This window comes from Pan troglodytes, chromosome 11, assembly GCF_028858775.2.
Source record: "Pan troglodytes isolate AG18354 chromosome 11, NHGRI_mPanTro3-v2.0_pri, whole genome shotgun sequence".
Taxonomy (NCBI): Eukaryota; Metazoa; Chordata; class Mammalia; order Primates; family Hominidae; genus Pan; species Pan troglodytes.
The window spans coordinates 100,712,017-100,735,960 of record NC_072409.2 but is presented as its reverse complement, the minus strand read 5'-3'; the positions used below and the strand labels follow the sequence as shown (position 1 = coordinate 100,735,960).

The 23,944-nt window shown below is 37.2% G+C and overlaps 1 protein-coding gene across 13 annotated transcripts in view; it reads right to left on the bottom strand.

Moving 5' to 3' along the window:
• Window positions 1-6,379: 6,379 nt before the first annotated feature.
• Window positions 6,380-23,944, bottom strand: part of TTC39B (tetratricopeptide repeat domain 39B) — a 191,447-nt gene continuing 173,882 nt past the window's right edge. For 12 of the 13 annotated variants that reach the window (XM_063788720.1, XM_054658706.2, XM_016960638.4 and 9 more), the window contains 6 exons: window positions 22,973-23,064; window positions 21,294-21,420; window positions 18,319-18,427; window positions 13,713-13,830; window positions 11,035-11,151; window positions 7,407-8,126 (listed from right to left, as the gene is read on the bottom strand). In XM_063788720.1, the coding sequence (XP_063644790.1) occupies window positions 8,036-8,126; window positions 11,035-11,151; window positions 13,713-13,830; window positions 18,319-18,427; window positions 21,294-21,420; window positions 22,973-23,064 (654 nt within the window). In that variant the 3' untranslated portion in view covers window positions 7,407-8,035. Of the gene's footprint in view, window positions 8,127-11,034; window positions 11,152-13,712; window positions 13,831-18,318; window positions 18,428-21,293; window positions 21,421-22,972; window positions 23,065-23,944 lie in introns of all 13 variants that reach the window. The other variant, XM_528545.8, reaches the window with a different exon arrangement.

Here is a 23,944-nt window from a genome sequence, read left to right as displayed (position 1 = left end):
AAATATCAGAAGTTCACAGTTTTCTTCTTTTTTCTTGACTTACATTGATAAAATGCTTTGATAGCTACAATCAATTTCACCTTCTAGTACCAGATCCAATGCCTACTTGATCAGCAGATGGATGTTACTAACACATTCATTTTATATAGAACTCACACATATTCAGTTTCTAAAAATGTTTTGCTCTGCAAAACTGTGACTGCTGAGAGTGGGAAAGATTGGAGACTAAAATGTAATGAGAAGAGAAAAAGATAAAATGCTGAAAATTTTTACTAACAGAACATTAAATTATAAAGTACATACAGGTAGCTTTTATGATTCAACAAGAAACTTCACATTAGTTTACAAAGTGCTATGGCCTCTAATTTTATTTTTGTTTAATCCAAACAAAAGTGAAAACCACACATTATCAAAGAATTCTGAACTCCTTCTACATGTCAAGTTAACAGAGGTTTTGAGGTGGGCAGACCACAAGACAGGTTTATTTTGTATGTTTTAAGGCAAAGCAAAATCTCCCAAATGAAACATCTACAAAATACATTTGCTTTGAGAATAAATTTCAGTAATAAAAAAATACTTCTCATTTATTAAATATACATATTTGCCTTTACATTTGATTTAGCAATGTGAATCAAAAAATGCAAGTGTTCTGTGAACATCTGCAAATCAATATTTTTAAACACCAATACAGAAATGAGTCAGTTTTCATTCAGGTGTTTGGATCTTAACAGTCAGCAAAAGAAAAAAAAAAATGGACTACTTATGGAATTTTCCCTAACACAATATGAGAAAGCAACATATTTTTGAGAATTAAGTAATTTTTCTGGACCATACATATCAGTGAAACACATATGTTCTCCTTCTGCAAATATTAATTAAAGAGAACCCAACAGTGCTTAAACCATTAAATTTAACCAACAGCCTAAGATTTAAAATGTTTACCATAATCTCTGTTTATGTAAATTATTTTCTTAAAGAAAAAACAAAACACTCTATAGAACATAACTGTCTACTTTGAAGAATAAATCACTTTGGGGAAAAAATGTGAATAAAAGCTGAACTCGGCCGGGCATGATGGCTCACGCCTGTAATCCCAGCACTCTGGGAGGCTGAAGTGGGCGGATCACCTGAGGTCAGGCGTTCGAGACCAGCCTGACCAACATGGAGATACCCTGTCTCTACTAAAAATACAAAAACTAGCCGGGTGTGATGGCACATGCCTGTAATCCCAGCTACTTGGGAGCCTGAGGCAGGAGAATTGCTTGAACCCAGGAGGCAGAGGTTGTGGTAAGCCAAGATCATGCCATTAAACTCCAGCCTGGGCAACAAGAGCAAACTCTGTCTCAGGAAAAAAAAAGAAAAAAAAAGGGTGAACTCATTTATTATCCCCAAAATTGCTACCTGGACGTTTGTCTACATTAAAAATAGGAATGACTTAAAATGTCTACATGATTTCCAAAGCAAAGAGTGTCATAACTTCAAATTGAGTAAGACCATTGTATTCGTCCATTCTCACACTGCTATGAAGAAATATCTGAGACTGGATAATTTATTTAAAAAAGAGGTATAATTGACTCACAATTCTGCATGGCTGAGAAGGCCTCAGGAAACTTAGAATAATGACGGAAGGCAAAGGGAAAGAAAGGCACCTTCTTCTTCACAGGGCGGCAGGAAAGAGAAGTGCTGAGCAAAGGGGGAAAAGCCCCTTATAAAACCATCAAATCTCGTGAGAACTCACTCACTATCATGAGAATAGCATGGGGAAAACTGCCCCCATGATTCAGTCACCTCCCACTGGGTCCCTCCCATGTGGGGATTATGGGAACTACAATTCAATAAGAGATTTGGGTAGAGACACAACCAAACCATATCAACCATGCAGCACTTCAAAATAATACAATTCCTTTAAAAATGAAATAATATTCTTTATTATACTCATTTTTTATTCAAAGTTTTTGGCTACAAGTCTGCTACACTGAGACCAATTTATTTCTTTCCCAAATGGTGCCCAACAGACTACCAATAATTAAAACTAATTTACTAGAAAATACTAAGCAGCAATAAAACTGAAGGTGTCACTGGGATATGCCAGCATCCCTTAAATTTGTTGTTTAAATTAGTGTTTCTAAAAACTATGGCATTAATATACAAGGTATATTGTATGTTAATATTCAACAAGTTTCACATAATGAAGTTTGTTATTAAAGTGCCTTAATTTTCCCTATTAAATATCCAATCTGTAGGCATTCTTTTCAGTTAAATACAGTGAGCCAGCTGCTTTGATTTTTCCATGCAATGTCCTGTTACAGTATTACTGTGCTAAACACATATCATGGGTACATTGTAAGCAGAAGGGAATGGGGTGTAGACTTCCTCTGAAGCTAGATCCACCTATCTCCTCTGGATAATTCAGGCCAAGAACCTGCTCAGCCATCTCAGTCCACTAAACAGTCCTTGCATCATTTCTTTCTGCAGTTATGAAGTTACAAAATGACTAGAATGGACTTCAACAGTCCTCTAAGAGGACAGTCTGTCAAGATCAGATACCAGCTGCTCAACATAAAAGATATCTTCCCTGATGATAAATTCTGATGTGTCCTTTTCATTACATTTCAAGTTCAACATTTCAAAATAACTAAATCTAACAGCAAATGTGTAAAAGACAAAACTACCAACAATAGGCAGCAGAAACAAGCAATCTAACACTTAAAGACAAAAATATGTAAATAACTGGACTCGGGGAGGAAGGACTTGGAGAAAAAATCCTGCATTTCTTTGGAAAGAACTGTATAAAACAATGTCTATTTATTATTTGTAAGTAGTTTTGTATATAGCTATCTATAGATACATGTATCTTATGAAGAAATATCTGAAGAGATTTAAAATGTCTTAATTATATATATGCATATCACTTAGGTATCATACACATTCAAAAATAAATTATTCTCTAAATGGGTAACATGTGTCCACAAACCTTTATTTTATATATATATATATATATATATATATATATATATATATTTTTTTTTTTTTTTTTTTTTTTTTTTTTTTGAGACAGGGTCTCACTCTGTCACCTGGGGTGGAGTGCAGTGGCATGATCTTAGCTCACTGTAGCCTCAAACTCCTGGGATCAAGCAATTATCCCACCTAAGTCTCCCTAGTAGCTAGGACTACAAGTGCACTCCACCATGCACGGCTCATTTTTTTTTTTTTTTTTTTTTTTTTGTAAAGACAGGGTCTCACTATATTGCCCAGGCTGGCCTCAAACCCCTGGTCCCAAGTGATGCCCCCCAACTTTGGCTTCCCAAAGTTTTAGGATTACAGGTGTGAGCCACCATTGCCAGCCTCTAAAAACCTTTAAATAGTAATACTGGCCTAGTTGAGAAAGTCAGTGTTGAAACATTAATAACAAAGCAATGGAAAAGATTCTACTAGATTTCTCAGAATAATTTTATCTTAGAAAATATTGGGCCAGGCATGGTGGCTCACGCCTGTAATCCCAGCACTTTGGGAGGCCAAGGCGGCCAGATCACCTGAAGTTGGGAGTTCGAGACAGACTGACCAACATGGAGAAACCCCATCTCTACTAAAAATACAAAATTAGCTGGGCATGGTGGCACATGCCTGTAATCCCAGCTACTTGGGAGGCTGAGGCAGGAGAATTGCTTGAACCTGGGAGGCAGAGGTTGCAGTGAGCCTAGATCGTGCAATTCCACTCCAGCCTGGGCAACAAGAGTGAAACTCTGTCTCAAAAAATATATATATTAATCATGAAATCTATCTTCTCAAAGATGTGAATCACTCTTCTATAACTCTAACAACTGTACTTTGTAAAAAAGAATGTCTGTAAAATCAAATTAAAATCATCATCTCAAAAATAAAATTTCTTAATCTAGTACATAAGGAGTTTGGCGGAGGGAGGGCAGAATAATGTTCAAATATGCCAATGACACTGATCATCTGCAGATAAACACGATCAAATGAAAGTTTAAGGGCACTTTAAATAGAAAAAGCAAACTTCACAGATATGTATGTGAAGCACAAATCAGGTGATCATAGTAGACAGCAAGTAAAAGCCAGAACTCCGGAAAGCAGGCTATTGGGAGGCCTTTAAGAAGTGCAGCACGTATGAGTGAATGCTTCCTCAGCATTCAGCACCATTCCCACATGTGCTGTAAGCCATTCCGGGTGCTCTGCAGCCATGTGTGGCGAGGGGCTACTGTACTGGACAGAGCAAGACTGAGGGGAAACAACACGGTTTACAGGCTCATGAGGACAAGGTAATTTTCTAAGATCCATTCCAGGCCCAAGGAATCACAAAATCTTAGGGTATTAAAACATCACTGGAGTCTTCATCAACTCATTTTAACTAAATGTATTTGAATTTAAGATTTCTAAATATGCAGAGTATAAATACAAAAAAAAAAAAAAAAAACAGAAATGGAGGGAAATAAATGAAGCATTAGATAATTCCAGAAGATTTTCCAGTTGGCCACAAAGACCTTTTTAAAAATTATTTTTAATGTCCAAGCTGGAAGAAAACCCTCCTATTTATGAAGATCAACAGACTAGACTCACTTTAAAAAGGAGTGGATCACGAGTTCAGGAGATCGAGACCATCCTGGCTAACACGGTGAAACCCCGTCTCTACTCAAAATACAAAAAATTAGCCAGGCGTGGTGGCGGGCACCTGTAGTCCCAGCTACTCGGGAGGCTGAGGCAGGAGAATGGCGTGAACCTGGGAGGAGGAGCTTGCAGTGAGCCGAGATTACGCCACTGCACTCCAGCCTGGGTGACAGAGCGAGACTCTGTCTCAATAAAATAATATTAAATTAAAATAAAATAAAAGGAGTGGAAAGTATTAACACCGGGGATTGTTAGTGTCTATCACAACTACCTCTAATAGTAGCTTTGAAAGAGAAAACATTCACTTTTATTTGAAATGGTGGGGGGGAGCATTTTTTCTTTACACACTCCCTGCTGATTTGAAGCCCTAATAAAAGAATCATAGAGTGACCTCAAAGTTCAACTAGTCTAAGCTTGTAGGACAGGCAGAAATGACAGTCACATTAGCCCTGCTTAAACTCACCCCTTTGCAGAAGAACTGGTTATTGATTTTAGACTGTTGGGTTTTCCGATAATGAAAAATCTTCCTTGGCACTGATTAATCTGGAATTCAGCTTCCTACAGCCTTTATCCACTTGTCTCATTTCTGCCCTCTGAGGATAAAGACAGGATCAATGGACTTAATTTTCCTATATAACTTGGAAACTTCTTGTATCAGGGAGCATAGAAAACATTAACATATATGTCCAGATAAGAGCTGATACAGTTCACCTTTCATTCCTTGTCAGGGAGAAATCATGCCTTCCTTGTCACCATTCCTACAAAGCACAAAGTTACTTGAATTTATACAGCAACAATCAGAACCCTGCCTCTCCATTAAGAAAAAAAAAAAGGCAATTATGCCAGGAACTACATGAATTGCACTGTCAGACACAATGGCAACCCAACCCCATCATAAATGCCCCTCAAAAAACTAGATAAAACTGTCACTTCAGTATTCATTCTTCACAGAACACCCTAATGACTCCAAAATGCAATATTAGCTGATGCCCAAGAAGTTGGTGCCACTACAATATCTTGAACATAGCAGGAAACATAAATATCTGTAGCATTTTGATATTACAGGACTAAAAGATCCACTGGATATACTGTCCATAGTATCAGGTAACTGCATAAAGAATAGGAAACAAAAATAAAACAAAATATAAATAACAAAAAAGATTTTTAAATGGAGATGAATTTCTTTTATATTTGTTTAGTAATGCAGAGCTAAAATAAAAATGGCCACTCTAAGCTTAAAACTGTTTCATTTTATCCCCAAAAGAGAATTTGTTACTGACTTGCAGCACTGACTTGCAGCTTCTCACAGTAACAATGTAAGAATATATGCTCAGTATACCCACAGTCACAACGTGGGTGTACGCTTTCAAAAGTAATGTTACCAAAGCTCTTCTAAGAACTTTATAAACTTTTTTCCAAAGCTATACACAAATAATTTTTAATGTATTTTCCACTACTAATTATAATGACAGTTAATTTTATTTTCTATTTTGTCTGTACCTAAAGTTGTATTATTAATAACACATTGATATCTACCGCCATAGTATCTGAAGGGGTGGTAATCTGACTTGAGTTCTAATAATCATCTTTCGTTGGATATACATCCTCAGTGTTGGTCAAGAATCAGTACCTTGAAGAAAACAAGCCACACACTGCTTGATACAGGTCCATGTGGCAGGGAACGGCAGGAGCAGGTTCATATAACCTGGGTAGCCTACTGTCAACATCAAACACATGAATACACAGTAAGGTATTTGAATTTCTACACTTCTTTCATTTTACAACACAGACCACAGTATCAGCCAATACTTTTGTGTTGATACTGTAATCCAGACATAAAAAACCATAATTATTATAATAATTCATACTTTTGTATAGCCTTTTACAGTTTACAAAAAGCTATCATATGTTTTATCTAATTGAGCCCTCACAAGTACCAAATACTACACCGCTATCCATAGTGGGGTAACTGAACCCCTGAAAAGCTGAGCTACGTACTCCGTGTCATGGAACTATTAACCCACAGAGATGAACTCGTGACTCCCAATATGTGGCTCCTTCTGTTAAACTGCAGAGGCTTCTATGACAAGTTATTCTTCAAAATGGAAATAGAAATAAGGCCCAGATTCATCGACTCATAAATTGTCTTTTCTCACTCTGGATGCCACAACACATATATATGGGGAGTTGGGGGCAATGATGATGATTGAAAAATAAAATACTCCAAGTGGGAATGGTTTGCATTTGACATTTTAAAGTCATTTGTTGAAAATAAATACCTAATACATAGACTCACAGTTATAAAACTGAAAAAGACTTTGAAAGTCATCTGTTCTTTAATCTAGATTTCACAGAAGAAAATATGGTGACACACAGGGCACAGTGGACTCCCTAAAGGTCTCCTCACTAATCGCTAATGGGTAGCAGAACCAGGACCATATGGAGTGTCAAGCTCTCTTCTGCTCTATGCCCTGATTCTGTTTCCCAACTAAAGGACTAAGCAAGGTCCAGATTATCTATAAGGAGACATCACAGTGCTAAAGAGATTAGAAAACTAGGTCTTACCAACATCTTAAGTGTAAAAATTATTGATATTTTACAGATCATTTAAAGCAGCAGGAAATTTACTTCCTAGAAGAAAAATAATCCATGTATGTATTTTAGGCTCTCATTGCTAAGGTTAAGAAAAATTCCTAAAATATGACACTTCCTTCCCTTTAGATACATAGAGGTTTTGAATTTTGTTATTATAATAGACTTAAGTACATTCAAAATCAGTCTCTCCAAAACATCACCACCTTTAATCAAATGAAGAGTAAAAAACCACTAACTGAATACTGCATCATCCTTTATAGAGACAGGTCTCTTCAACCCATGAAGTACATTATATCGATCCGTGTTCATGTTCTCAGACTGTCTTTTTCAGAAGTCTTCTGAAGGTCACTGTTAAGCTATTTTAAATGAAATGATATTTATTTATCTTCTGAAATTTAAATACAGGCAACAAAATATCTCTGAAGTTTAACTACCCAACAAATCCAAAATTGGCTCAACTTGTAAGCTATTTGCTAAACAATATTAATTTTCACATTAAAAAAATAAATAATCTAATTAGACTATTGCATCTGCAAGTCTTTCAAAAGACTTCTTCACCCCCTAATTCAAATAATATGAAATTCTTTTGGGGGAGGCAAAATATAAGAATTTTCTAGATAATATAGAATGCCATTCCATAGGAAAAAAAATTATGTAGACCAACAGTAAATCTCTCAGACGATAGAAAATATTGACAAAAAAAACTGTTTTTTTGTCTCTTATTCACAAGATCATTTTTCCACTTTAATATAAGGTTGAATCTATAGCAGATGCCGATGCTAATTGAGGAAAAATTCCATCCTTCAAGTTCTGATCAATCTGAGGAAGGTTTTCTCCAGAGGTGAAGAGCTGCCTGAATTCTGAAGTGTAGTCTGGACTCCAGGGAGTAATCTTTGTAGTTGTTCCTGAAGACAATAACAATAAAATTGTACAGTCAAAATGTCCTTATATACCAGGTACCACCACTCTCCCATTCCTCTCTCTGATCTACTCACTTACTTTCAAACTCTAACATACATAACAGTAGATCTTAGAAAAATGCAGATTCTGGTTCTGTTGGGGGGTTTTGGGGGGAAACTGCAATAATCTGCATTTCTAGAAGCTTCCTGGTGGTCATCTAAAGGTCATACTTTGAGTAGCAAGGTTCTGCTTAATTACCAAATCATTCACAAGCATAGCAAGAAGTTGTGAGAAGGGCTGTACAAATTTTGTGAACTAGTCCTAAATAATTAGACTTCCTTTTTTATATTGGAAAATTTTAAGGTAGGTGCATATAAACATGGTTAGCATGATCACATGATCGATCACTCAAGAAACTCAAATGAAACAACTGCAACAAAGGCAGCAGAATTACTTAATGACGTCAAAATTAGTTATCCCAATTCTCACATGTAAATATCAGTGGTTTGGCCAATAATTACATAATAATTAGGCCAATGTCTTTAAAGGGGGCCATAGAAATCCAAAGATTATTTAAAACCTGCCTAAGAGCATTTATGTTGACCTCCCTTTACCAGAATTGTTAAGAATCAGAAAAATGGAATACTTTTACATACTGCCTTCGCCCATGGGTGAGCTATAACTGCTTTCTTACAGTGGCACTTATTCCTATAGCCCTTCATTTTGAACAGGTATAAGGGCTACTCACTGGTAATCTTGATGAGGGTTAGTAAAATGTATTATTCATAAACTAAAATCAATATGTTACTGGAGTTTACCAACGGATGGAATTGAGTATTTTCCTAAATGCCACCAATGTGGGCAACTTTGCAAAGCTCCTAATACATAAAGGGAAAGTGCAGATAATAGTCTTGGAATTACTGGGAAGTATCTTTATGTTTGAATTGTCAGTATTGTCTTGAGTTAGTGGAGGCTTTTCATTGCTTTTTAGCAGTGAGTTACTAGTCTTTTATTTTTATCATTATAAAGTTGCCTTATTATACATTGTATATTCAAATAATGAATATTTGGAACAGCAGCATTTATAATCCATAATTTTCCAATAGCTGGATTTGAAGATATCTATATCTAACATATGAAATATTGGTCATACTCCCAACAAATTAACTTTAAAAGCAACTTGCTCTCATATCACCTATATATAAATATTTTAAGGAAGCCCTTCTTGGCTCTACCATGCCCGTAAAGCTTTTGCCCCATTACGATGTTCTATTCACAGCAAACATCCTAAAAGAGTTGCCTAAAGTAGCGGACTCCATTTTGTTTGTCACCTCATTTGTCAAGGTCACCAATGATACTCATGCTGCCAAATTCAGCAGCCACTTTTCTGGTCTTAACTTGTTTGACCTCTTAGTTGCTGCCCTCATAACTGACCATGCTCTTCTTTTTGAAACACTATTTGGTTGGCTTTCCTAGATGTCTTCCTAACTCTCTTAATCTTCTTAATCTTATCATTTAATGTCTAAGAAGATGGCATATCCCAGACATTGTGCTAGACCTCTTTCTGTAGCTATATAACATTCACAAAATGACTTCATCACACGCCATTGCTTTAAATATTACTGTCTCTGTGCTGTTGACTGCAATCTCTACATTCAGCCCTGACCTTACCACTGAACTTCATGCTAAGTATGAACGCCAATTTGCCATCTACCTAATATGAGTACCTAATAGCCATCTTAAAGAATCATGGTCTGAACAGAAGTATGTTTCGTTCTCTCCCCAAATACATTCTTCTAAGCATTCCCCAGCACAGCAAAAAGCATCATCATTGACCCAGTGGCTCAACCTCCGCAACGCAGATGTTCACTAACTGTGACTTCTGTCAGGAATGCTCCCTACCTAGTTGGTTGATTTCTGATGACTGATCTCAAGATTGGCTTTAATTATGCAAATCTCAGCTACAATATCATTTCCTCAAGGAAATATTTCAGAATCAATCTATCCTGAAGTAACACCCAGGCACCATGTATCATATTATAAATCTCAGCAAACATATACCACTGATATTTTTCTTGTCTATTTAGTATCTCCCTCTGGCTAACAGAGCAGAAATATTGCCTGCTTAGTTTATAGTTGTCTCTCTAAAGCCTTTACTAGTGTCTGACACATAATAGGTGCTCAGTGAATAACTGCTGAATTTGAATAAATGGACAAATCACTGTTTATGACCTAGAGCTAGTCTGGCATTCTTTCTCTACTGCAGAAAGTGTTCAAGGCAAACAGGCCACAGGGTTTTTGCCTTACCTAAGTGATCCACGACCACAGGTCTAAAAGCTATTGTCTACCAGAATGATAAAAATGCTTTGAAACTGCCGCAATAAACAGAAAAAACAGAGAGTCTGGGTAAGATCTGCAAGCTTCACAAGATCAATGGCTCTTCAAGGAAATAATAGGTATGGCTGAATACAATGAAGGTTGGCAAACTAGGACCCAAGGGCCAAATCTAAACATACCCATCTGTTTACATATTACCTTCTATGACTTCTTTTGATATAATGGAGTAGTTGCAATGGAGACTTTATGCTATAAAGCTAAAAATATTTACTATCTAGCCATTTACACAAAAAGCTGGCCAACCCCTGATATAGAATAAAATAAGTTAGAAATCTTTCAAATAGATGCCCATAATCATACCTGTAAACAGTCACAGGGTGAGGCAGTAAGAGGGTTGGAAACAGCACAATTACAGCAAAAGCCATGAGCATAAATCAACCAGAAGTTAGCAAAAGTAGCATTATTACTAATTTGACATTGTTAATTTTTAAGTATATAATGTTACTGCTGTTGTTAGAGCAGTATTGACATTACTGACTCCATAACAATCAAGGAAAAGCTGCCTTCAACACTTACCTTGCAGTTTCGAGGAACTTTATGGCCTTGTCAATTTCCCCCTGGCTTTTATACAAAGATGCCAATTCAAATAGAGTGAACGGCACTAGGTAGTGGTCATACTTCAGTAGCTTTTCACTGAAAGAGCAGAGGAAAAGCAAGTAAATCTTAACAGAACAAGAAATACACATTTTTCTAAATATATATTATTCCCATTCTTCAGAAAACATGTGCAGGACTAAGTCTATTATCATAGAAAGGCGGCCATTGTATAGTTATGGAACTCATTAAACTATGGCAATAAATAATGTTCTTTTCCTATATTAATCTTTTATTCCTTAATGTAAACCCAGCACTGATGGTTGATCGCTGTCTCTTAAGTAAATCAGCGCATACGGATCTTTAAAGATTAACCCTAGAAATGGCAAGATCATCTTTCTGAACACAAATGTGTTCAGAAAATGACTCCATTTAGAAATAAGAAAGTTGTATTATTTTTAAACTAAGGTTCAACTCCCTTTGTATTTTAAAGTCTTATAATACTTTAAAAGGCCAATAAAGAAATGGTCAACACTTCTGTTTTCAGCACTATTAGGAGAACTCTCTGGTTATAAAACATGTAAAAGCAATGAAAAAAAATATAACTAACACCATTTCAAATGCATAGCTTAGCTCACCAGAACATAAGAAAAAACCCTCAAGTGCCAAAAACAGCTAGAATTGAAAAAGTGAGACTCCACATATGTGGGATGATGCTGAATGAGCCCTGTGGTCTACCTCCAACTGAGTCAAGGGCTTTGTATCCTAATGTCCATGCAGGAGATGAGGCCTTGGGCCCACAGAAAGCAGGGAGCTGAAACTGAGACCTCTATTGAAAGCTGGGATCCTTACAGGACTACTCCTTAAGAGAAAGGCAGGTTAGAACAAACCCACTCACTGGCAAAGGAGGAAGACAAAGACAGTTGTCTCCTTGGCCAGCACTTTCAATGAGAAGAAAAAAGAATTCCTTAGGAAATCAATAACCAATAGGCCTGCCCACATTGAATGTGCAATTCATATTTACATTGTCTAAATGATCCAAGAAGTAAGCAATGAAATTAACATGAAAGAGGCCCTGGGCAGAAAAAACCTTTAGGGTACCTGACAGAAATAAAATGCAAAATCACTGTAGAGCAACTCTTCTTCAGTATAGCCTCATAGGAATCTCAAGATAAAACTCCAATGAAGGTGAGTTCACAATCCACAATTATCAAGCACATGAGCAAACAATTCACTATGAGATTCACATACAAAAAAACAGCACAATACGTCATCCTTTTGATCATCCTTTTAATCCTTATAGAAACACTAATAAAATAGAATTCAATAGATATTTCTTTAACATGTTTACTAATTACAGAATATTACTAAAGACAGTACATTTGGGAAGTAGATATTTTCTCTTTATTCTTACAGGGGCACAAGTCCTCCTATATTCCCATCAATACTGTCAGGAAGAAGGGGATCAGGTGGCCACGGATGGAAGGGCACATGACACAGAGCACAGGATGTCCACCAGCAGTCTATAGCTGTGATTGTTTTGGCTTGCAGAATATTTTCAAAAAATTTGAGCCAATATTTTAAAATCAGGTGATTTTACATGATATCCAGATTCCAGGCTTCTCATGAAAAATGGTAGGGATTATTGCTATTGGGCCCACACTGTGCAAAGCAATAATCAAATAGAGCTGTGGAGTGTGGCTACACCCTTCAGAGAAAACACCCTGACCTATAGAGCCTACCAATCCTATTCCTGCCACCACTCAGCCGGCCTTATTAAGTAAGGTTACATATCTGGCCCCTGTAAATACTGCATTTGTGATACAGAGAAAAGGGCCAGGCATCAGTACCCTGATTCAACCCTATGGTTAGTAATGGAGCAGGACATCATCATCAATGCTACTGAGGGGGAATAAAACCAGAACAAAACTCAATTATATACAGAAGAACTGCCCTTTGCCAAAAGAGAGACAGAGTGCTCATCACATGCCTCTCTTTCCTGCCAAATTATTATCACGGTGATGGCAAGTCTGTTTACTCAGCTCTGAATCCTTAGAATCCAGCACAGTCTCTGGCATATAGTGGGTGCTCAAATATCCATGGAATAAATGAATGGACAAATAAATGTATGAATTAAATTAGTATCAGAAGCCAGGCATAGTAGTGCACACTTGTAGTCCCAGCTACTCAAGAGGCTAAGCTGGGAGTATCTCTTAAGCTCAGGAGTTCCAGGCTGCAGTGAGCCATGATTGTACTACTTGCACTCCAGTCTGGACAACAAGGAAAGTCTCCCATCTCTTAAAAAAAAAGAAAAGAAAAGAAAAACTAAAGAAATATGTAAAAAATAAAAAAATTAATGAGTAGCAGAGATTCAGTATGATGCTGCCAGAGTTTGGCTAGACACCTGTTAGTTGAGCTATAAATACAGTTTTTGTAAGTCATCTTAAAACACCAAGTAGAAATACATAAAGTCATGTTCCACCCAGACCATAATTTTGTTCACGAGGAAGAACAACAACAACACAGTACTGGATTTTCTTTCTGGTAACACCAAGTAAGAGTTTAGCAGTAAGAGATGAAAGCATTTTGCATCACTTTCTCACAGCAATTCCCCAGAAACCACAATTTGCACTTGGGCTGGTTTTATTGTTTGGTCTTACCTTTCCACAACATGATTGTAACATAGTTCAGCTTGCAAGGGCCGCTGTAAGTTCTTGAGGCAACATCCTTTAAGTAACTTCACTAAGCACTCATCATCCACAGAGAAGCTGTTAAAATCTTAAAACAAAAAACATACAAAGAAAACACACAAAGAAAAATACTTTTTAAGATCTTTTTTTTTTTTTTTTTTGAGACGGACTCTCGCTCTCTCACCCAGGCTGGAGTGCAGTGGCGCAATCTCGGCTCACTGCAAGCTCCGTCTCCCGGGTTCACGCCATTCTCCTGCCTCAGCCTCCTGAGTAGCTGGGAGTACAGGTGCCCACCACCACGCCCGGCTAATTTTTTGTATTTTTAGTAGAGATGGGGTTTCACCATGTTAGCCAGGATGGTCTCGATCTCCTGACCTCATGATCCGCCCACCTCGGCCTCCCAGAGTGCTGGGATTACAGGCGTGAGCCACCGTGCCCGGCCTTAAGATCTTAATTAAGAGAAAGAACAAAGTTTCAGAGGGATCATTTACAAATAAGGAAAACTTTTTAGCATTTGTTATGCCTTACTAACTAAAATACAATGAAATTATTTTAAATGAAAAGAGCTGGGCACAGTGGCTCACATCTGTAATCCCAATGCTTTGGGAGGTCAAGGTGGGAAGCTCACTTGAGCCCAGGACTTCAGGACCAGCCTGGGCAATACAATGAGACCCCGTCTCTACAAAAAAAAATTTTTTTAATTACTGGGCATGATGGCACATGCCTGTAGTCCCAGCTACTCAGAGATAGAGGCAGGAAGATCATTTGAGCCCAGCAGTTGGAGGCTGCAGTGAGCTATGATGGCGCCACTGCACTGCAGCCTGGGTGAAAGAGCAAGGCCCCATCTGATATATACATACATTCCTACAATGCTGAATTTACTATATCAGAACATCATTTTATTAAGGAGTTCACTCTATTCACTTTAAAATATTCTTCAGGTGGTCACGCTCTGAGCTTTGTGACCTTAGATACAACAACCAAAAATCTGAGCTCTAAATAAAGAGCTTTATTAATTCTATAAAAGGTAAAGCCATGAGGAACAAGAAGGCTGCCTCCTCCTGTTGTTTGGCTTCTGTGTTGGCTTCAATACAGGAGAGGATAACACTTCCATATGGAGAAGCAGATGGCCTTATCCCCATTAAAAATTCAGGAAGTAGAATACCCTCTCCAGATCATTATGTTTACAACTTATCAATTCTCCCAGGTTGTGTTCTTTTTGGGGGAAACTATGCCATAAGATTTAACAAAACGGTTCTGAAGTACATGAAAGGCACCTAAAATCTCCACAAACTTCTAACTGCTTGAGGAAAATGTCAAGGATTTTTTCACCACTTTTTCCCTTTTGAAAATGCTCTCTGCCTTCTACAGCCCAAGGCAAATGTGTGTTAAACAGAAGGAACCATATTATGTGTGACATCTGACAAAGGTAGCCATTCCACATTTACACTTTTGAAATTTTTTTGCAAGTTACAGGCAAGTACAACGTTATTCCAAGACAGAATGACAATTTACACATTTCAGGCTGTGACAGTAGAGAGGACGGCAGTAAAGGGAACATACAAGGCCCTGGGAGTCCCTCCTATTGAAATCCTCCTGCTTTCAGCACAAACCTCAGAAATCATCATTAACACATGCTGGCAGTTAAGATGGTAAACCACTTGACTATGGAGATTAACGATGCTACTTAACCAACCAGAAAGGGGTTACTTCTAGGTGCTGAAAACTGAATATTCACCTCTAACTTTCAAGCTCTGATAGGTCATTCACCCAGAAAACCACAGGTATCAATAACACATTACCTTTTCTATTATTTATTTAGAATCATTTTTCTACCAAAATAAAATTCTATCCATTGCTTTTAATCACGGATGTTAAAACAGACATTCAAGAAGTAATATCTTTTAGGACCTAGAACCAAAACCAAAGGGTCCATATTGGATGCTAGCTTGTAGTATCATTTTTATGCATTCTACTGAGTTTCCTGTAGCATTGTATCGACAGTTTGTGTTATGACAACATTCTGGTGCTCTGTGAATGATGATTTTGTTGAGGAACAGACTTAACATCATGGGAAGTTAAAATACTAGTAAAGCCGCATGTAACTTCTATGACGAACTTGAGTTAGGCATATGGCAAGTGGGTTCAAAAATACTATATTCCTCCAAAAACCTTAGATGGCAAAATCATTATTTCCTCCAACTACAGACCATTATCTAGCAGATGATTATTTTCCCTTGAAGTATAAATGCTTTGTCATGATTTTCAACCTCATGAATGTGTTCATAGATGAACATTTCGACACACAACACACATGTAATATGTTTCCATTTAACATTCAAAGAAAATTACATGATAAAGCTACTAGAGTACAATTTTACGACAAAAGATCTGCTGAACTTTTATGGTGGATAGGCTGAGAAACAGGGAAGTTTGAAGCCCAAACTACAAAAAGTATCTATGCTGAAATTTTTAGAAGCTAGCTGAAATGGCCCCAAGAGAAAAATCTGAAAATAGATTTAGAAAGTAAAAAGTCATAAAGTCAGTATCACTTTCCCTTTTACATAACTCTCATAATGTTTGCTATATAATTTCATTAAGCAAATTAGTCAAAGTGGAACTTCTGGTTACATGTTGAATTTAGTTAGATTTCAAATGAAACACTATTGGAATTAATACCAAATGCTGACTCCAGGGATGTCACCAAATTCTGTTCTGTCTTCAAAGTTCTATCTTTTGTATCAATGGCCAGCATTTAATAACTATGGCCAGAGTATTGCAGAGTAGATCAGTTGTATCCTCTACCATCTTTTACTTTAGACACACTTGCAAAGCTAGGAGAAGCCAATACACATCCAGTTTCCAATAATGGGGGTGGGGGATGGGGTGGAAGATGAGGTAACCTCAGGTTTACAACTTCTCCCCATTTTCCAACTTCTCTCCATTTTCCAACTTCTCTCCATTTTCCAATTATGGACTTTTTCTTCCCTGCTCTGAAGGATAGGAGCTTAATTACTAAACTGTCCTAACAGTTCAAGGTGGGAAGGAGAACAGGAGATAATCTTGCATAAAAGAAGTCCTAGAAGAGGTCATCATAAGTTTCACATGAAATATCTGGCAAAGGTGATCTTCAGAAAATAAACTAATTATTTCACCCAGAGAGAGGACACACAAAGCCAAAACTGTAGGTAAGTATGGCATGTCTGTCTGTCTGTCTGTCTCAGTATCCCCCTGCCCTGCTTAAATATCTCTAAAGCCTATCATCTCAGCATGTCATTAAGAGAAAAAGGAATGGGTGGAGGAGAGTGACTTGGTTTTCTAAATTTCCACTGCATTTTACTAGCATAGTCTGATAAAATATATTTCCCCTTGAATTTTGCCCCCAACCAATGGGCGGCTGGGGGTGGTGAAGAGCTTGCTCAAATAGACAGTAGGCTGGGCTCCTGGAGTGCCCATCTTTTTCCAGTTAAGAAAAATGAGTTAACTGTTAAAATGTTTCCCCACCATTCCTGAATTTCTATGCCCTTTACCATGTTTATCATCACAGAAGTTTTCATTTTACTTATGTGGTTAGAATATTACAAAAGACCATTTCTCTAGGGGTAATACCTAAGTGACTTGGCATTGAAAAGAAATACAACAAAGGCTATCACTTATGGCATGGTTTACCCCTCTTAAAAATACAGAATCACAAAATGTCAGGGCAAGGAAACAACTTTGGATAGCATCTGGTCCAACACTCCTCCCACTTCACGAGAAAACAGAGGTGTTACCCAGAGTCTGATGGCAGAGCTGGGACTATAAGCCCAGACTGCCTGATTCTGATACTCCTTTTACCACATCAGCTGCTTCCGGTAAACTGAAATGTGGACTCTAGCACAACCAAATGTAATGGGTAGAATAAATTGTGATAACATTTCACCTTGAAAACTATTCCCTGTGTCTGCAGAAACACACTAATGGTTAGACAGCAATAAGGAGGCATAGAAAGAGTCGCAGCAAACTCAACCCAGAGGGAAGTGCACGTTTCCTTGTGCTGCTCTAAAATTCCAATGCTGGGCTTCTTCCCTTCATCTTTTTTGTCATAGTTTTAAGATATAGTTCACATGCCATACAATTCACCCATTGAGAGTTACCATTCAATGGTTTTTAGCATATTCACAGAGTTGTACAGCCAGCACCACAGTCAACTGCAGAACACTGTCATCACCTCCCTCCCCAGAAAGCTATCATAACTCCTAACTTCCATACTCCATCCCTAGGCAACCACTCATCTGCTGTCTGTCTTTATAGATTCCCCTATTCTGAGTATCGTGTAAAGGGAATCATATAATATGTGGTCTTTTATGGCTGGCCTGGCCTTTTTCCCTTAGCAAGCTGTTTCCAAGGTTCATGCAGTTGCAGTGTGTATCATTCCTCCCTGCATTTGACTGCAATCACCCAGACCCCTGCAGCTCAAGCTCTTTGTCCTTGTGATGTACACAAATTAATGTAGGCAGATGTGCACAGGGAAAAGACAGGAGAACAGTCACGGAGCAGAGACAAAGGCTCCTCGGTGCTTACTGTGTATACTTACTTTGACTTTGTAAAGCTGCCTCAGCTTTTTCAACAGTTACCAACAGATTTTCAGAAAGGTCTTTTCTTTTGCTCACTATTGAAAAACCATTCCAGACATACATCATTTCCTAATGAGGAAAAATGAAAACCATTTGCAGTTATATGAGGTTATTCAATGTCCTTTATGATCCCCAAACAATGTTCATGTGTTTTGCCTTGGTTTCTAGAAACCTCAAGACAATATTTACAGATCATTTTCCTTTGCTTTTGCCTTTTATACTGTGAAGCAATTCAGTATATATATTTTTACCAAAAATTTAAACTCATTCATATAACAAATATTTATTAAATATCTACAAGCATTTAATTCTTTTGGAAGGTAATAGAATACAGATACAGAAATAAATATTTTAAACCAATACTATGAATAATAATTCTGTTTAATGTAAACTTTTGTTGTTACTTTTAAGTAAAGAAAAATATTTTTAAATGTCTGCCAGTTGTTTACATAAAATGTTTCCAAGAATATCACTGGATATAAACACTGGAATATTTCACTGGGCTTAGGATCTTTCATACAATTAGAAACATGTGACGGTCCAGTAATGTAATCCAATATGCAGAAAATGTATTCATTTAAAAGCCATATGGCTGAATGACAGCTCCTAAAATGTAAACTAATGATTTCTCATTACAGATTATATTTAATGGGCTACCAGATGAGAATTTTTTTGGATCAAAAGCAAATGTGCTTTTGCTTGAAAATATTTTTCTAATGTTCCTGATAGTGCAGTTCGTATTTTGAAGGGTATGAAGTAAGCAGGGTAATTAGTATCTTCTTGGAAATAAATTTTAAGATATGATAAAAATATAGCTTGAAAAGCCTCTTAGCAGGAGGTAGTGGAAATGAGGACGACACACTCAAGTAGAATGGCAGCAAAGGTATCTTTATCTTATGGCACCGAAAACTAAGATCATGACACACTACCTTCAATTTTACATGTAACAATTTATTGCTGCTAGTAGAGTAAGAGTTCAATTCAATAACAGAATCTTTTTTAAATTGATGATGATCTTTTAAAAATTCCTTTTATTGATAAAATCTTTTTATCAGAAGGAGGCAAGCTCATATCTGAGACTTTATGAAAAACAGGCTTTTGGTAAAATTCCTAGGTACAAAAAAAAAAAAAAAAAATCCCAGTACTAATATTTCAAGCCAATTTCCTGTACATTCTACTTCCATAGACCTGGAGAAAGAAGTGCAGGGAGTTAACCTTCCCTGTGGTTCTTAACAGTCAAAGCAGGATACACTTACGTATACACTGGTATCTAAGTATTAAGGCAAAGAAAGATGATAGTCTAGAAAATTTTCAGTAGAGTTCTGTGAGACAGAAAAACCTTCCCAGTGCAAATCACTTAATAAAAATGAATCAGGCATGGAGCTAAGGCTCTAATTGGTTAAGCAACAGAAGGCTCTCATGTGAGCTGGGAGAGGGAGATGTTTGGTTATTTGTGTGATTTACACAGTGTTCTTGTTTTTATTTGTGCTCAGACACGATTACAGAGTGGTCATATTTTTGTCTTGCTCCGTCACAGTCACAGAATGGGCCTGTCTGATGCTGAAGTTCTCTGAGTTCGTGTTAGGTAGGAAACACCTGGACCTAGGTGCTAGGCGCAGGCTAACTCCTGTCTGACCCCTGTCAGGGAGGGGCTGCATTGTTCTTTCTCATAGAATGTATAAAGGGCTCCCATAAGTCACTAAGAAAACAATCAACAACCCAATGAAAAATTAGGAAAGAATATGAACAACAATTTACAAAAGAAAAAATAAAAATGAAGAAACACATGAAAAGATGCTCCACCACATCCACAAGGAAATGCAAATTAAAATGGTAAAATACTGTCGGTACTTATTTAAATTGGTAGAGCTTTTTTTGAGGGGAATTTAACAATATCTACCAAAATATTAAATGTATATATTCCCTTGAACCAGGAATTCCATTTTTAAAAAATCTTTCACAGAGAATTATATGAACATGTACAAAAAGAGGATATTCATTGCAGTGTGTAATTGTAAAAACTGGAAAAATCTAAATAACTGTCAAAGAGGAATGATGAAATAAACTCTGAATTTAAAAAAAAAAAAACACCTCAGGAAACCCCAGAGTGGAGGACTGCAGACATCGGTTACACTGAACAGCTTTCCTGTGCTGACTATCTATATAAAAACTAAAGCACCAGAAGAGTCATAGTAACTTGATATATTCAGTATTTTTTGAAGAACACTTCATTAAGAAAATTTAAGTTGAAATTGTGTTTTTCACAGAAGGCTTGCCTAAATGGCATAAAGTTTAAGAATGTGAGCTGGAGCTAGAATACAACAGCCAGTAGCCAGTTATGGCTCTTGAGCACTGGAAATACAGCTAGACCAAACTAAGATGTCCTCTAAGTGTAAAAGACACACTAAATTTCTAAGACTTGGTTCAATATGAAAGAATGTATATATCTCATGGATAAGCTTCTATTAATTACATGTTGAAATGACAAAATTTTGCATATACTGGGTTAAAATATATTCTTGAAATTCATTTCTATTTCCTCTTACTTTTTTAATGTGGCTATTAGAAAAGGTAAAATTACATAATGTGGCTTGCATTAGAATTCAACTCAACTTCAATGGAATCAACTTCTTTCTGTCTAAATTTCTTCATCTAAAAAATGGGGCTAAGAGTTAACTATACTCAAAAAGTTATAAGAATAAAACGATACATTTTTAGTAGCCTTTATCGTAATGCCTGGAGCATACTAACTAGTCAAAAACCATTAGCTACAGTTTTTATTTATTAATTATTTATTTAGAAATGTTCAACTTACAACAAAACTTACAATGGTTTTTAAATGAGCTAAACTTCATAACCAAATTTAGATATGCTCCCTGCTGCTGTGAGTAGGTAATTTATTTCTAGTACATGAAAAGAAAATAAAAGCAGATACCAGGGCAGGTAAGATGAGCTTCACAGGTGCAGGTAAGGAGGCGGAGTAACGCCGAGCCTTCCTCACAGCAAACTTCTCAGTAGGGATAGATTTCCCGGCAATTCTCTGCTTCAAGCTGTCCACCTGTCTGTGAAGAGCCCCAGCCCAGCCCCAGAGAAAGGTCATGGCAACACATACATTATTTGTACCTGTGGTTTTCACAGTGAACTTCACAGACCACCAGCAGCAGCAGCAGCATCACCTGGGAACCTATTTGAAATGCCAATTTTCAGGCCCTACTCTAGACCTACTGAATCAGCAACTCCAGGGCCGGGGCCGAGCAATCTAGATTTTGATAGGCCCTCCAGGTGATTCTGAGGCACACTCAAGATTGAGAACCACTGATTGACACATATTTCTTTCCAGTCAACTTAGCTGATGTCTTAAATCTATCAAACGCAGTCCAGGAAATCTAGGTATGCAACTGGCGATTTCTACAAGTAAGCAGGAAAGAGTCCAAAGTATTTACTTATGTTGTGGATACTCAGGGAGAGAGAAGAGGGTACACTGGTATATGGCCTATTCCTATTTGCAAGTATTACACAGATCTATAAAATAATATGGCTCAAAAGATAGCCAACAATTAACGTATAATTTAAGAAAATGTTTCCCAAGCACAGGTTGTTTGGGAAATAATCAGCTTAGGATGTGTACCATGTTTAGAAACTTCCTTTTAAAATTCTACAGAATTCCAATTATGAAATTCATAAGCAGGTAAAAATGACAGTAGGATGGGGAGACTACATGTTCCTGGGAGCACTTTCTTATGCATAATTTTATGGATGCATCAAACAAGTTGCTGAGAAAGAATTCAAGGCAATACTCAATTACATCACTGAAAGAAAAAATAACATGAAATAATATGCCTCCAATATGAGTCAAGCTTATGTTAGGTTAATTCCGGGCAAAATATGGAGCTATGGATTTTAAACTAGAGTGTCTCATCATTTTTGTTCATTACCGTCAGTGGAAAAGGCAGTGGAAATGTGAGGTGGGGGTCAGAGGAAGGGGTCAGAAGCATGTCTCAGACAGGAACCCTTGTAGTTTAAAGGTAACAGCATCTTTATGAAGAGACCATTCATTGTTAGAACTCTCATTATCCCAACAACCTAGAAGCTATGACAGAGCAAGACCTCAAAGCTTTCTCCTGAAAAAAAAAATGATCACATCTTTCACATAAATTGTTTTGATATGGAGAAAACTTAATCTGCAGTGGAAGAAAGAGAAGGAGATTTAAAAGATTTTAATGTATCTTAATACTCCCTTCCATTAATTGTTGTTTCCATAAAATAAGGAAATGAACTTTACAGTAAAAAGTGACATTTATCATGCCATGGCTTTTACTAATGTTGATGTTGATGCTACAGTTAATATACATGGTTTTTTTTTTGTTTTTTTTTTTTTGGAGTCAGAGTCTCACTCTGTCTGTCACCCAGGCTGCAGTGCAATGGCATTATTTCAGCTCACTCTCAACCTCCACCTCCCAGGCTTAAGCAATCCTCCCACCTAAGCTTCCCAAGTAGCTGGGACAACAAGCACATGCCACCATGCCCAGCTAATTTTTTGTATTTTCAGTAGAGATGAGATTTTGCCCCTTTATACCCTCAGGGCCTTTGTTATAGGAATAGTGTCTCACATACCTGAATAAAGTTACCACATTCTCATTAGTTGCTACTACATCCTCCTCTGGAAGCATACTCAAAATTGCCGCTTTCAAGAACACATAAGTTGCCTTGAGAAAAAGAAGGAGCTTATTACAGAACATCCCTAGGTAAATGACATTTCTACCTTTCAAATCAGGAATGACCAACAAGTCTTCCAGATACAAAATCAGAGGCAGTAAAGAAATCAGAGGAAATGAAATCTTATATTCCCTGTTCAAAATGAGAACAACTCTTTTCAATTACCAGTAATTTAAACCATTTTCCTATTATACAACTACAGCATTCATAGGTGAGAAAGTGGACAGAATGAACAAGAAAAAATTATCTCATTGCCCTCCAACTTCTCATAAGTGGATCAGAATTAATTTTCATTATCATGAAAAGCCTGGGCATCAGGGCACTGGAAAGTCTACACAAAATTACCACCATGATTAAGATTTCATAACTTTATAAGTACAACTCATTTTCAGAGATAAAACCTCATGTTTAAAATAACTCTTTGTTGTTGTTTGAGAGAGGGTCTCACTCTGTCACCAGGCTGGAGTGCAGTGGTGTGATCATAGCTCACTGTAGCCTCGAACTCTTGGACTCAAGCTATCCTCCTGCCTCAGCCTCCCACGTAGAAGGGACTATAGACATGTACCACCATGCCTGGCTAATGTTTTTATTTTTTACAGAGATAAAATCACACCATGTTGCCCTGGCTAATATCAAACTCCTGGCCTCAAGCCATCTTCCTGCCTTAGCCTCCCAAAGGGCTGGGATTACAGGCATGCGCCATCGCATTTGGCCCTGAAAAGAACTGTAGATGGCTTTTAAAGCATGCAATGCTGAGGACAGTACCTATAAATAGTGGGTACTTAAGGCACATTTCCTCCTTTTGTGGATCTCTAAGTTGAGAAAACACTGTGGTATCATACTACTGAGCAAACAGTCCTAAATGAAAAT